General features: G+C 30.4%; 5 protein-coding genes across 16 annotated transcripts in view; 3 read left to right on the top strand and 2 right to left on the bottom strand.

The window, feature by feature from the left end:
• LOC108752791 (ATP synthase subunit delta, mitochondrial) overlaps positions 1-79 on the top strand; it is a 1,366-nt gene extending 1,287 nt beyond the window's left edge. Inside the window, exon 5 of the mRNA XM_018493881.1 lies at positions 4-79. The gene's annotated coding sequence lies outside the window, so the exon portion shown is untranslated. The remainder of the gene's footprint in view (positions 1-3) is intronic.
• A 1,055-nt stretch (positions 80-1,134) lies between these two features.
• On the bottom strand, positions 1,135-6,235 carry LOC108752746 (zinc finger protein 148-like). Its single transcript, XM_018493794.1, has 5 exons — positions 5,923-6,235; positions 4,346-4,575; positions 3,408-3,690; positions 3,035-3,218; positions 1,135-2,955 (listed from the first exon to the last, which is right to left on the bottom strand). Exons 1-5 carry the CDS (start codon positions 6,150-6,152, stop codon positions 1,396-1,398), a joined length of 2,487 nt encoding a protein of 828 aa, XP_018349296.1. The 5' UTR covers positions 6,153-6,235; the 3' UTR covers positions 1,135-1,395.
• An 879-nt stretch (positions 6,236-7,114) lies between these two features.
• Positions 7,115-9,046, top strand: LOC108752805. The gene is made up of 3 exons (XM_018493899.1): positions 7,115-7,471; positions 7,680-7,850; positions 8,306-9,046. Exons 1-3 carry the CDS (start codon positions 7,446-7,448, stop codon positions 8,664-8,666), a joined length of 558 nt encoding a protein of 185 aa, XP_018349401.1. The 5' UTR covers positions 7,115-7,445; the 3' UTR covers positions 8,667-9,046.
• Positions 9,047-9,711: 665 nt separating this feature from the next.
• Positions 9,712-11,117, bottom strand: LOC108752804 (neuferricin). The gene is made up of 4 exons (XM_018493897.1): positions 10,697-11,117; positions 10,476-10,616; positions 10,056-10,242; positions 9,712-9,958 (listed from the first exon to the last, which is right to left on the bottom strand). Exons 1-4 carry the CDS (start codon positions 11,064-11,066, stop codon positions 9,772-9,774), a joined length of 885 nt encoding a protein of 294 aa, XP_018349399.1. The 5' UTR covers positions 11,067-11,117; the 3' UTR covers positions 9,712-9,771.
• A 120-nt stretch (positions 11,118-11,237) lies between these two features.
• The window catches only part of LOC108752749 (alpha-(1,3)-fucosyltransferase 7-like), a 6,497-nt gene continuing 3,026 nt past the window's right edge, over positions 11,238-14,708 (top strand). Inside the window, exons 1-2 of one of the 12 annotated variants that reach the window (XM_018493810.1) lie at positions 11,238-11,249; positions 13,978-14,377. In XM_018493810.1, coding sequence (XP_018349312.1) covers positions 14,114-14,377 — 264 coding nt within the window. In that variant the 5' untranslated portion in view covers positions 11,238-11,249; positions 13,978-14,113. The other 11 variants (XM_018493809.1, XM_018493808.1, XM_018493803.1 and 8 more) reach the window with 11 other exon arrangements.

Here is a 14,708-nt window from a genome sequence, read left to right as displayed (position 1 = left end):
ATATATATATATATATATATACTTCGACACTATCAGTTAGAAAAAGGCATGTGTTCAACATGTTTATCATAATATTGTTGTATAGTGTAACAACAATAAAAATATGTTAAATCATGTATATTTATTAAAACATTGTGTCAAATTTTATTTTATATTAAAATTAATGTAGATGCAAAAAGAAGATAATTGAGAGGATAATTGTGATAGAGTCTTTATTGAATTAGTTTTTATATTTGTTCATTAACAACATAATAAATATGCTGCTATATTTACAAGCTATTTAGGTACATTGATTTTATTGCAAGTACTTATAACAGCCATAAAAATTTTCACGCTAAAATTGTTAAAAATTAACATTTCTCCAATCTCTTTTTCATTATAATAATGCAACATAACACTAAATTCTAGTTAAAACTTAAAACTTAGTATCTTAGTAACGTTATAGCAATAACGTTACAAATACTTTGGATGTTTATAAGTATTTGGCATTTCCTGATTAACTGAGGAAATATCAAGTTCTTTTTTAGTAAACATGCACTAGCAAAAAGTTTTTGCTTATAAATATCGGCGTAGATATAAACCATAATAATGTATAATGTTCTTAGGGTTAACGCTATTATTTGGGAACATACATTCAAAAGTTAAATAAATAATATTCTTAAACATACAACTATTATTACATCATTTTTATATTTACCATAAATAAAAATTAGAAAAAGAAGTAACGTTAATATGCTGTATATATTTTCGACGCTCTTAAATTTGTGACAAGTTCTTCAACAATATATATTTATAGACCAACCATACAAGAAACAGCATATTTGTAATTCAGATATCAAAAAATATACTAGCTATCCATTTTTACGTTGCACAAAAAATTATCAAACATATATTTATAAAACATTTGTTTATGTCAAAATAACTTATTTATATACAAACAATTGCATATTATATTATTATTTTGTTACAATTGTTGCTTGCATTCTGTGGATATTGTCAATTGTTAATTTTTTTTTTAAGTTACGTTTGTGAAATTATTTTGAAATTGCGGACATCTTGTATATTATTAATTGTGTAATATAATTATTGTGTATTATAATTATGCAACAGTAATTTTGTATGTATAAACACTTTTGTAAAAAGTCTACAAATATTTGGCACAAAATGTATAGAATATGTTATATGTAGAATCTCTTAACAGATTCTGTCAAATATAGCATATATATGTACAGTCGTATATTTTCAATTTGTCTAAATAAAATATTCGAAAGGCAAAAAGTTGCCCATATTTAAAGCTATCAGGTGTAAAATCACAAATCTTTTGGGGGATTAGCATAGAGATACAGCATTATTGTTTTGCGTGACTAGTTAAAATTAATAAAGAATATTTGCAAATCACTGATTCCTTGCTACTTGACATTTCATCAAAGATGGTAACAACTTTTCCCTACAACATGCATTTGTAGTATTGCTAGTATTCTTACAACAATTACTAAATATTTTCTGTAGCTGCTGCAGTGTCTTTAAACAAATTACAACACAGCAAGAATCGCAACCACCGGCCTCGGCGTTGCAGGAACATTTACCTTGCAAAGAAGACATAAAGTCGCTTACGAGTTGTACCGTATCTTTTCTCATTATTTCGCCGACCGGGGTATTTGTGCAACTCTGGCAATTTTGTACATTATCGCATTTACAATCAGTACATTTACATATATCAGCATCTGCAGTAATCTCCTGTAGAACATTTCTATCTTTGTTCTTTACGTTATTTGTTTTATGCTCATACTCTGCAAGTTTTTGGCATTGTACAATGTCGATGTTTGCCAAAGTATGTTCTGTATTCATTGCATTGACATTTTTTAAATTTTCCGTAGATGGCTGAGTTTCCATTTCTAGTGGATAAGGCTCTGGGCCTACTAGATCTACTAGAGAATGAACTGTAGGAAAAGCATTTAATTCTGACCAAGATTGTGCTCTCAATGCAGGCGCAGTTGCCAATGCCATCACATCTATCCAAGAGGAAGGTAATTCCTCTTCGGTCGCTATTGCGAGTTCAACGGCTTCAGACTGACTGTTTGTAACTGCATTTACATGTAAATCCTGATTTGAAACTGCGATAAGAGATTCATTCTGTAAATTCGTATCATCCATGAATGAGAGAGTATCCATTTCGCTCTCGAAAAGGTGGGTTTCGTTCGAGGAACTTATAATGTCAGTAATATGACTAGTAATGCAGTTGGCACTATATAACGCATTGTTATCAGACAAATCTTCTGCATTTGGTTGATTTACGAATACTTCATCAGAAGCAGTAATGGAATTATTTTTAAACTGTTTCACATTATTCGTGAAACTTGTTTCCTCGGAAATATGTGCTATTGCATTTTGTAAACCATCCTGCATAATCTTCTGCCTTAAATTTACCGGGATAGATTGATCCTGTCTAGCTATACTGTCACTATGCATTTCCGGTAACGAAGCTGACTTGTGCAAATGATTCTGATGCCCAACAACATCCATTAAATTATCATGTTGTACATTTGATTCAGTCATTTGGTTAAATACTTTAAACTTGTCATAATCCTCATTATTGTTAAAAACATTAACTGCTTGTTCGTTAAAATTATCTAAGATATCTGTTGCAAGAAGCGTAACTTCGGTAATTTCATTCGAATCTTCTTTGTCTTTGGTAGAAATATAACCGAGTTTTGCGTCCAACTTGCGATGCGTCATAATATCCATTACATTAGTAGGAATTATTTGCTCCGCTGCATTTTTTGCAGATACATATGGCATGTTTCCATCATTTTGCATGAGATCTGTAGATATTGGTATGACAGCATACGATGGTATAGTAGTGTTACTTGCGCTAACTTTTACAACTTTCAATTGTAATTGAGTTAACCTTTTTTGCTTCTCAGCCACATCATCATCCTTATTATCTTTATGCTTCTGTCATAAATAATTAAGATTTAATTAGATTAATACACAACATATTAATATTGTTAATATTTCTATAGTTAATACTCACCGTATTGTTATTCATAGTTTTGTTATGTGTTTTTATGTGGCTTTTTAAACTGTGAGGAGTAGTAAAACGTCGTTTGCAGTTTTCAAAGGTACAAACGTATGGCCGTTCACCTGTATGTGTCCTTTTATGCGTTTTTAAATGATGCGAAGCTGTAAAGGCCTTTCCGCAACCCTTTTCTCTACATCTTAAAATAAACAGGAAATGCTAATCTCAAATATTTATAAAATATCCAATATGTAATAGCTTCTAGAAATTAATTAGAGAATCTAGAATTTAATTTTTATAATGTTTTTCTTTTGATTTATTTAATGTGTTGTTATATAATGATTTGTAATGTTTTTTTTTATATTACAGGAAGTACCGAAAAACATACTTGTATGGTCTTTCTTGAGTATGAGTACGTATATGTTTCTTGAGATCGCTTAAAGTAGTGAAGAATTTAACACATCCAGTCTCTTCGCAGTTGAATGTATTACCGCTATGAAGTCTTTGGTGAGCTCTCAGTCTGTAACGGGTATTGAACGCCTTCTTGCAGTCTTTGTGAGTGCATTCGAATGGTTTTACTTTTGTGTGTACCCTAATGTGGATCTTTAGACTGTAGGACGTGAGAAAGGCCTTGCCACAACTCGGCTCTGCACATTTAAATCGATACTCGCCTGAAAGTTTTGAGAATTCCCTCCACATAAAAAGATTGCAGGTCTACCTATCTCTTGCAGTATCTGAAAGCCATGCAGGTCAAAGCGGTCCCTTTATACCAGCATTGATGAATTAATAATATCAGTTGCAAAGCAAAATTATATAAATATAAATTTCATTGCTAACGTCACCACAAGGAAATATGGCTGTAAAACTTACCTAGATTCTTTCATCCATGGGAATATGTAAAAACAAAAGCACACATATAATTTGTTAGTATAGCAGATAGAACAAATTGCATATTAGACAAGCACAAAATGCAAAGCATAATGTTCGTTTTTCAATGATGTAGGTCAGACAGTTATAGATGAGGCAACATACACAACAGTATAATAAAAATTCAATGCCAAGATAAATATTCTAAATAAGATAAAAGATCTTAAAGATATTAAACTATAAAATATGCTAAAAGTAATTATACATTTTATGGTCATTTTTACTATCAAGTTATATTTTTTTACTTATATGTTAGAAATGACTTATATGTTAGACTTATGTGTTAGAAACATTGTCTATCATTAAAAAATTCTCTATTCTAATTTTATCACATTTATTATTAAAAATCCTATAAACTATATTTTTATTTCTAATAAAAAATTATTCTTAAAAATTTACCTTTATGTGTTTTCATATGAGTACGTAAATTTCCAATGGTACTGTATGTCCTGGTACAGCCTTCGTATTGGCAATTATAACGATTGATATGTTTCTGATTAATATCTGGATCCATACTTTCAATCATAACAGTTTCACGAGAGATCGCATGATCTTCAAGTAATATATCTTCTTGATCTTGATGAATTCGCATATAAATTTCATCTGGATTGATGGTATGATGAATATGCCTGTAAATGTTAATACATATTTTCAATATATACATTTATATATATAAAAAAATTCTAAAAAAATTCTCTATGAGAATTCTAAAAAAATTTCTATGAGAAGAAAATAAATAATTTTTGTCTCTATTTTTCCGTAAAGTTGATAGTTTTCCGTAAACTTGAGCAAAAAATTATTAAAAAACCAATATTCCGCAATTTTTAGTAATTAATATTTTGTTAACTATTGTGAAAATTGCAAAATGATAAGAGAACTTTTCGACTCAGTTTAATCCGCTTTATCAGCACACGAAATATTTGACGGTCATTCTGAAACACCCTGTGTGTGTGTATGTGTGCGCGCGCGCGCGCGCGTGTGTGTGTGTGTGTGTGTGTGCATGCGCGCGCGCGTGTGTGTGTGTGTGCATGCGCGCGCGCGCGTGTGTGTGTGTGTGTGTGTGTGTGTGTGTGTGTGTACACAAATTTTTTATATATTTTTTAAATCTTATTTTTTTCAAATGCTTAACATTATTTAAATAATATTTCTCTGCTAAATATAAAAATTCAAATAAGAATAATTATATTAACATTATTATTTTCCGACTTTACACTCTCATTAATATACAAAATGACAAATATCCGCATGTGCCAATTTTACTATATATTTTGCTAGTAGGTTAAGTATATATAATAGAATAGTATGAGTAATACGTTTGCTATACGTAGATATCAAAATTAAATTTGTAACAAATATAACATGTGATTTCAATGCAACAAGAAAATGCAAATTGTAAATAGTATTTATAATGTATATACAAATAATATTCCTATAAATAATTTTTATAAAAGTATAATAATCATAAAATAAAAAAAAATAAAAAAAATACATAATTACTCGTAGTTTATTGCCTGTTCTAAGAATACAAATTGTCAACAAATAAAATAAAACATATTGCGTTTTATACTATCGTTATTAAATTCATAACAATATATATGTAATATGCTTTATTTTGAAATTATTATACACTAGCCAAAATTTAAAACATCCGGAAACATACATTGACGATAAAATACATCGGCAATATAACCATCTCGGTATATCCATGTGCTGTTCCAACGCCGATTCTCCCCTCGAGCGATTTATGAATTAAAGTTACCGTTTCAAAACTCGTATAGCCTTATAAGGAGAGGTACAAAGAATACCGTCGAGGGTGGAAATGAAATATCGATGTACGAATAAACTCGCAGATCCGATTGCAAAATCGATCCCAGTGATGTGAGGAACGAATGTGAGGATAAGAGAGAATCGTGAGATAAGAGAGCGCAAAAGATGGTAATAGCCTAAAAATTTGTCCAAAATCAGTCAGGACTCACTCGACCGTGTTGTCATCGACAGGTAGCCCCTCATTGATAGCAGCATCGTCATCGGAGTACCTTTTATAATCGTATTCGTTCTGCTCGTAGACCTTTTCGAAACTGGACAGGTCCAAAGTGTCGTCCAGGCAATCCTGCAGATCGTGTGTCACTAAGATACTAGTGAAATTGCTCTCGATATCGCCCGCATTCTCATCCCCTTGAAACTTGTCGTTCTCCCACATCGCCATACTTTTTCGGGGCTGCGCGACAAACAATCGCGCGATTAGTTCTCTGGCTGCGTTCTGACATAACCTATAATTCTACTGCGATACGATCGGCAAGGTAGGCCACTGATGAAATCTCATTATCGATACGGAGAAAGATATGTAATCGAAAAAAAACTGATAACGATCACCATGTGATTCGTGTCAAAGTGGAAAAAATAAGAGACTCTGTTCATTTTAGCTAAATTTCTTGAACGGTTCATCTTTCTTCCTTTTCTCTCTACGTGGAAACGAAAAAGAGAAAAGATAAACCGTGCAAGAAGTTCAGATAAAAAGAACAGGTCTAAGGTTAGCCATTCCCGTGGATGCACAGTAACCTAAAAGTAGTGGAGAATGGACAACCAATCATGAGGCACCCATTTTATGAAAATCCAATAATGACTGTATTCACTGAGCTTTGCAATTTTTTGACACATTCATGTCAAAAACAAAAAAAAATGTGCAATCTCATTTTTATTTAACAATAATGTTAAAGTTTGTAATATTTTAATAGTTTTTATTAATAAATCATTCTTATTGTAACTTCCAATACTGTGTTTTTATTAGTAATCATCTATGAACGCTTGAAATCTGCGCGTTTAAAATGGGCCCTCTGTGATTGGTTGACAAGTCATATTCCCCCTCCCCTCTCTGCCGTTATTATGCGCAATGGCTCACCTTGTTTCTTTCTACCATGCCAATAGGTCTATTCGACTTGCTTACATTTTTGTACACTTAACATCTTCGCTTTCTCTCTTTTTAATGCCAAATATATATCTATCTCATTTTAAGTGTAAAAAGTGTAAAAGAGTGTAAGCAAGTCGAACAGACCAAATGATCTGTTCTTTGCAGCTACACTTTCTACACTCGAAAGTGATAGAATTACACCTACAAGCGTGAGAGGGAAAAAGAAAACTAAAAAAGACAAGAATTACAAGAGATTAATTTCAGCTCGAAAAGAACAGACCTAGCATTTCTCCCTTTCTCAACTGAAGTACAAGAGTAAACTAAGTACCATTTAATCGTTTCAAGACGATGTTCTCTTTTTAGCAGTCTATATGCATTTCGTGTGAAAGAGTACCTTCTCGTGTGAAAGAATACGTTCTACCTCTATTTTCTACAAGTTTTACGGACGTTAATCTCGTCTTTATTACTTTATATTGTATACTCCACTCGAAAATGGAAGACGTATGTATTTCTGATAAGTGAAGGAGGTTCACACAAAGCATCGAGAAATTTGACATTCTTTGATAAGAATTTTACAAAGTCTCTGGAGCAATGGATGAGAAGCAAACAGAAAATCCGTAAGTTTCAAAGAAAAGCTCCACTAAAAGATCCCGTCTTTTTACGATTCTGTTCTTCTCTTTTGGTTTTCTTAAGTTATAAAAATTATTTTGTTTATAACAATTTTCGCTATTCTAATTTACTTACAAATATTGAAATATATTAAATCTTAAAAAGAATAAAAATTATTTTGTTAAGAAGAGAATTAAGAGCAGTTCGATTTTTCAGCATCTCCAAAGATCATTTAGACAATACTAATGTACCTGTGATAACAGCTGATTTAGAGATGCTTACTATAGATATTAATCCTCCACCTACAGAAACCAAGAGGATTCTTAGGAAAAGGTTGTCTAAGCCTTCTTCTGTAGAAAATGATTCTATAGAAATGGTTAAACGAAGGTAATATTTGAAGTTTCCATGAATATTTTCTTTAAAGAAATTGTGGTTTATTTCTGTGATACATCATTAAATGCCAATGTTTCGTAAACATTGCAGTTCACTTTATCAGGGTGACTGATACTTCGCCATGTATCTAAGGATCGATTACATATCTTGAAACGATATAAAAGTGAACGAACTTACTACAATATTTATAATTTCATTAATTAGCCACTTAATAAATTTTTGTAACTTTCTCATCTTTGTAATTTTCACCTTGTTTCAAAATAGATAATCTACCTCCAGGTTCTCATCTCGATGAAATAAACTGCAATGTTCATGAAACAAAACATTTAATAATATCAAGGCATAGAGAGACATATAATTTGTAAATTGTTTAGCACTTCTTTGAAGATTTTATATTAGACTGTGATATATTTTCATATGTGTCTAATAATATTTTGTATATAAATAAGGTGTAGCTTGAGACCAAAAAAAAGAAGGATCTATGAGGTAGAGGAGACAGAAGAAGAAATTGTTAAGGAATATTATTTAGACAAAAAAATAAATAAGAAATCAAATAATCTTGAAACAATATTTGAAGAAACCCAAAATTCGGACGATGATACTACAATACATATGAGTGCAAAAAGATTTAAGAGAATGTTGATGTTTGCTCCTACAGCTTCCAAGCTGAAGAAGAGACGTGCAAAGATACAAAGAGTTTTTGGATCTAAGGTCAGGTACAAGAGATGTGGTTCGATGCAGGCTCTTATAGATAAATTAAATACCATCAGAGAGAATTCACCAATGAAAATTGACAGTGAACTCAAATGATATCAGTTTCCTCGATGACATATTTAAATGTTTTTTTTTTTTTTTTTAAGAAGATATCTGAAGAATAACATGTTATGTATACTTCAGGATTTCATGAAAAAATGTATCAGAATTATTTTATAATCATATTTAAGGGATAATATTTAGATGGAGAAATTTACATTTCCATCTACTAAGAATGTTATATAGAATTTTCTGTGCAGGCATTTATTCGATTCTTGCATTGTAGATTTACATGTTCCAAACTATAAGGATGTAAGGACCATAATGTGTGATAATTATATTTCTATTTGCATATTTGAGATTTATCTCGCTTATATTAACAGCAATATATATCATATAAGAAGTAATAATGTATCTTTTATTTCTTTAAGGTTAGTACTTCCTCATTGTGTCTACATTGAATTATGATAAAAAAAAGTAATTTTGACATTAAATTAGTATGTTTTTTTGTTTCTGAAATCGTAATTCAAGCAATTAATGAGAAGATTAAAACCTTCGGCATTGTTCGTACCATATGTTGTATTTTAGTTTAGATACAATTCAAAACTTATACACATACATTTATTATTAAGCAACAATGGAAATATACATTTTTTTCATAAATATATTTAATTCTATGTACTTTGTAATATAAACAACTTCTATGAAGTGCACAATATAAACAATTTTTTTAATCGTCAATGTTTTTTCAATATTAAGAATGGAAACAAAGACTGATCATTTAAAAATTTAAGTACAAAACATCATTGTTTTAGGAATGAAATTCAATTTTTTTTAATGTCATATTTTATTATATATATATATCATATAATTATCATATGTATAATGAGACTTATAAATTGCATTTAATTTAAGATCAGTATATTGGTGATTGTGTATTTTTTATCTAGAGTATTACTAAATGTTATATAAAATCTTGTATTTGTTTGTACTCTTATAAAAGGCGCTAATCGTAATGAATATAGAATTATACAAAACTATGAAAAATTACATAAAGTTAATATATTAAATCTATGTATTTTCGCATTGATATTATATAAATATAAAATTTGAATATATCTTAAATTCGATAGATAAAAACACTATATAATACTTCCTCACATCACGTCTTATTCATCCTCAAAATGCATTTCGTCGCGTACTTATTACAGCCATCGTATTCTTTAAATCTAGCTTTATTTTCTTCATATTCCTTACTATCTAATTTAACACAAGTGCATCTGGATGAACCTTGTGTGGTCTCAAAAAACATTCTTGGTACTCCCACCCAATCTCTATCAATTCCACCGCTATTAAACAAAAATGAATCATATTAAAAGATTTATTTATCACGTTTCTTTAATTTTCCTTTAATATGAAAACAATTACTATTAAATAATTTCCTACCTTCTTTCAGTACACCAGAATACAGTACCAATATCTAGATTCCATTCTACATTACAAGGTGGGAACATTCTGTTTTGTGCCTCTTCCAATGCTTTCTCCTTTTTAAGAAGTAATAGCTTTTCTTGTATCTTATAAAATTCTGCAGTTGGACTACCATTTTGATTATAGTATCTACCATATAATTTTCCTAAGAAAATACAAAATACTTTAGAAAGTATCATATGCGAGTTGATCCACCTCATGTAATGTCTACAAAACATAAAATATTTTTTGCAATAAAAAGAGATTAAAATATACCTTTCTTTCCTTGCTGAGTAGATTGATAAAATATTATAAAATTATTTTGGCTTTTAAGATAAAGAAATTATTCTGAGATGGATCAACTGCTGCTATATCCCATGGCAATTTAAATAATTGTACCTTTGTAAATATAGTTTGTTTTATAAAATTGTACCCAATCGTTCAATGCTTTCACTTGTTGCATCGACAAACTAGATATATCGTCCGTTAAACCTTGTTCATCAAATTCTCCAGTGATAAATGCCAAGGAAGCATCACGACCTACAAATAAACAAAATTAATTTTATATATACATATATGTATATAGTAGACATTTGAATTGACATAAGGAACCTAATTACCAGTGAAAGCATGATAACTTCCTCCAGATCCGTAATGTTTTTCTCCTTTCGTTACATCGAAGACTTGGCCTAAGATCGAAAGATATAAACCGTTCTCCAGATTTGTATATCGTTCTAATTCGCTTATAGTGAACATCTTTGATCCGCCAGAGTTTTCATTTAATCCAGAATATATCGTATCAGTTAAATTAAATGTTCCTTCTATTAACTGAGATTTGATTTTCTCATAAAAGCCGCGCGAATATAAGAAATACACGATCGCCAATAGCAGCGATAGCCAAAAATATTTGGAAAACATAATTACGCTATTTACAAACGCGTGAATTCCAGCGTGGGCTCCGATTTCTGATGATCTTCGATGATCTACCATGTTAGATTACAGAATTCTACATTACCGGCCAGAGATCTGTCGTATTATTTGGAATTGTTGCTAGGTTAGATATATAATTGTCTTGTAGCGGATCAATATGCTTCACAAATTTATGTACAATTGAAATATTAACCTAAATTATTATTATTATTTTTATCTGCAAAATAAAATATAAAATACAATGTAAGTATAATATTCATATTTTCCACATTTTATGATTTTACTTGTAAAATAATAACAATGCAAAAGTTTTTATAGATTTAAAATGTTGTCTTAAATTTATACAATTTTCTGTATTTTTTGTAATCTAATATTCATTAAAATTAATATCTCTTTAATTAGCAAAAATACAAATAAAAAAATACAAAATTTTGTGTAAAATTAATTATAAGAATATAATACCATAAAAGTATACGATCAGTGAACATTTCATTTATATATTTACTCCATAAAGAATTATATTAGATAAAAAATTGATATATTGATCAATAAAGTTCAACAACAAAGATAAAATTAAGATTTAAAAAATGATATATATAAAATAAAAATATATATAAATACTGATAAATTAATAGTTTTAAATTTTGTAATCATCAAAACACACACACACACACACACACACAATGGCAATATTATCTGTAGTGCATCCATAAAATCAACACATAGTGCGTATTAATAGCGCAATTGAAATTAATCATATCACGTACTACATTCAATTAATATATAGTTTGTTCAATTGTTGTTTACATTCAATATATAGTTTTATAATTACATAATATAATTATAGACACATTCGACGCCGCGCGATAAAATAAACGCGTAAATCGTAATATTATGACAGATTCAACGAATGAAAATATTACGAACGAAAAATAATTAATTCTCAGATGTGTGGGCTCCCGGATCAAGAAGGTTGAATGAATAATTAAAGATATCAATTCTATATTTCTGCATTCCCATATATAATAAAACTTAGTGATCGATGAAAACAATTAATAGTATGTTTAGAAAACTAAAAATAGAATCTAAAAAGGAAAAGAAAGCAATTAAATCTGAAAAATTATCCAAAATTCGAGCAAAAAGGGAAAGAAGATAATTTATTTGCCAACATATTTACTCCCAGAGTGATTAAATAGTACATCTAGTTAGAAATAAGAGTTTTTATATAAAATTATTTAATCGGATTCGAACTATCAACAAAACTTGTTTTTTTTTTATACTCCAGCTTTCTGATCAAACAACTTCCAGGTTATCACGAAACACATATTCGATCAGCTCGATTGCTTTATCTGACTGATAAGCGGCGCACACATTGAGTTTACTTGTTTTTGTTAGCTGATAGTACTGTAACCATTGGTAGGCCAGGGTGACGGTGAATGACGTTTGAAAGATGTTGGAGGACGGTGGTCACGCTTGGTTAACCAAGACAATCGGGATCAACGGTCAGTCGTGCGCCAGCGTGTATCCTTGTTGCACCGGGAGTCGTGCACCCGCGACTTTCCTTGTGCTTTCTATCATTCGCGCGCCTCGCGTCATTTCGCTCCTCGCCGATACAGCATAAAGTGGTTTGTCCTCTATCACGTCCCAGATTGATTGAAGATTGTGACTATTGTGACATGAATTAGTTTTCGTAATCAATAAGTATTTTATTTCACTGCACACTGTTTCGCGCGACTGTTATTTCATTATTTGTCATTAAATGAATTTAACGATAGTGTTTACATGTGATTCATTGTGAAAAGTTAATGAGACGAGACGTTTGAGGGAGTTAATTTCTATGCTGCCCACGTTGGGATAAAACTTTGTAAACGTCGCACAGATACGCGATTTCCTAAAGAACCTGCTTAATTACATTTATAAATTGTAACTTCGCGTTTTATAAAAGATAAATTATTATTAATGAAAGACAGGGATTTAAAAATATTAAAGAAAAAGTTAAGAAAAGAGAATCATTTCTTTCTGCTGGAAAACATGGGTATTAATGGTACCTAATTTAATTTAAAAAAAACGGTCATATTAATTTCTTCTTTAATTTTTTGTCCTCAATAAAAATAGAAATAATGCATATTTCTTCCCTATTTTCTGAATGCACTAACTGTTTATGGCACTTAAAAATGCACTCTGGCGAAAATAAGAAAGAGAGAATTGGAGTGTAAATTATATAAATATAAGGGGAGAGAGTAACTGAAGCGTAAACGAAGTTTCTAGGAGGCGAAAATTGAGACAACGAAACGTAACTCAAGCGGAACAATAAATCCAAATGACATTAAAATGAATCGGAAATGATTGAAAAATAACTTTTAATGATTATTTTGACATCATGATTCATTTTGATATCATGATGACTTGTTGTTCTGCTTAGGAAACGTAGGCGTTTACACTTCTGTTATTCTCCTCTTATAAGGTAATGTACCAGTTAATGGATATATGACCCAATTATTATTCAAAATAAAAAAAAAATTTTTAATATTTTTTATTAATATATATATATACGGCTCTAAATAAATTCGTCTTATTAAATTTTTATAAACAACAAATTTATTTAGAAGCGTACTTATATATCATTGAAAGCTTAATATTTAAAATTTTTTTCATTTTGTCCACTAAGTGAGTTATGTCCATTAATTGTTTGCTAGTACATTTACCTCATTCGACTTACGCTCCAATTTCTATTTTTACCAGTAATGGAATTCTATAACTCATTAACACGCATATAACTCATTATGCAATCGTTATATGCGTGTAACATAGTTGCATTTTATATAAAAGTAAAACAGCTGCACAACTGTCATTATAAATACATAACGACTGCATAAGATGCATGAGTTACTGTAGTAGAATACAGGGGCTAGGTAGTTAAGTAAAGTTATCATATACGCAACAGATCATCAAGTGTCTTCGTCCTATTCAGTTTCGCACCATATCTTCGCAAAAATACCGCAAAGAAGGACATCATCGGACGCGCAAATGAGACTTAAGAATTCAATTTGTCTCGGTCAGTAGTTGCTTAACGCACACTCAGGATAGAATGAACGGCGGCGAGCATTATGCGCAAGTTATCGCAGCTCGCGTTCGTCCTGCTCACCAGTACGACAGCTGCGATTTTCTGCACGCTATTACTATCTTCGGATTTTCTCACCACCTACAGAAGGTCTTCCGCATCACGGAAAGAACAGGTGTTCATAAGAGAAGAAAAACAAGAAAATAGAAGGTCCATCTCTGCTACAGAATTACCTAATGCGCATTTCGCGAAGAACGCGACGGCTTCCTTGGATGCGAACCTCCTTGCAAGAGGTTTCACTGATAAACAGGTAAAATGTTGTACTATCTTATATCTTATATTGCTATGCAATCTTTTACCCTTTACGAGTAAAATTAATTCCGTTCTTATGTATGTCAATATTATGAGAATGAAATATATAACAACGCTAATAATAATGATAATTTCTATTATTTGAAGCATTTTATGGAAATTGATATAGATTTGCTAATTGTAACTACTTAAGCAAAATATAAATCGTGATGATATTAAAATGACATCAAAATGATTCTAAAATGTATGTGTGATCTAAAATTTATATTTTAATCATAATGCATTTTAACGTCATCTTCACGTTATTGTGATTTGTTGTTTTATACACA

The sequence above is a fragment of the Trachymyrmex septentrionalis genome, unplaced genomic scaffold (genome assembly GCF_001594115.1).
Source record: "Trachymyrmex septentrionalis isolate Tsep2-gDNA-1 unplaced genomic scaffold, Tsep1.0 scaffold62, whole genome shotgun sequence".
Taxonomy (NCBI): Eukaryota; Metazoa; Arthropoda; class Insecta; order Hymenoptera; family Formicidae; genus Trachymyrmex; species Trachymyrmex septentrionalis.
Note: the sequence above shows the minus strand (reverse complement) of the source record. Positions and strands in the feature narration are given on the sequence as shown.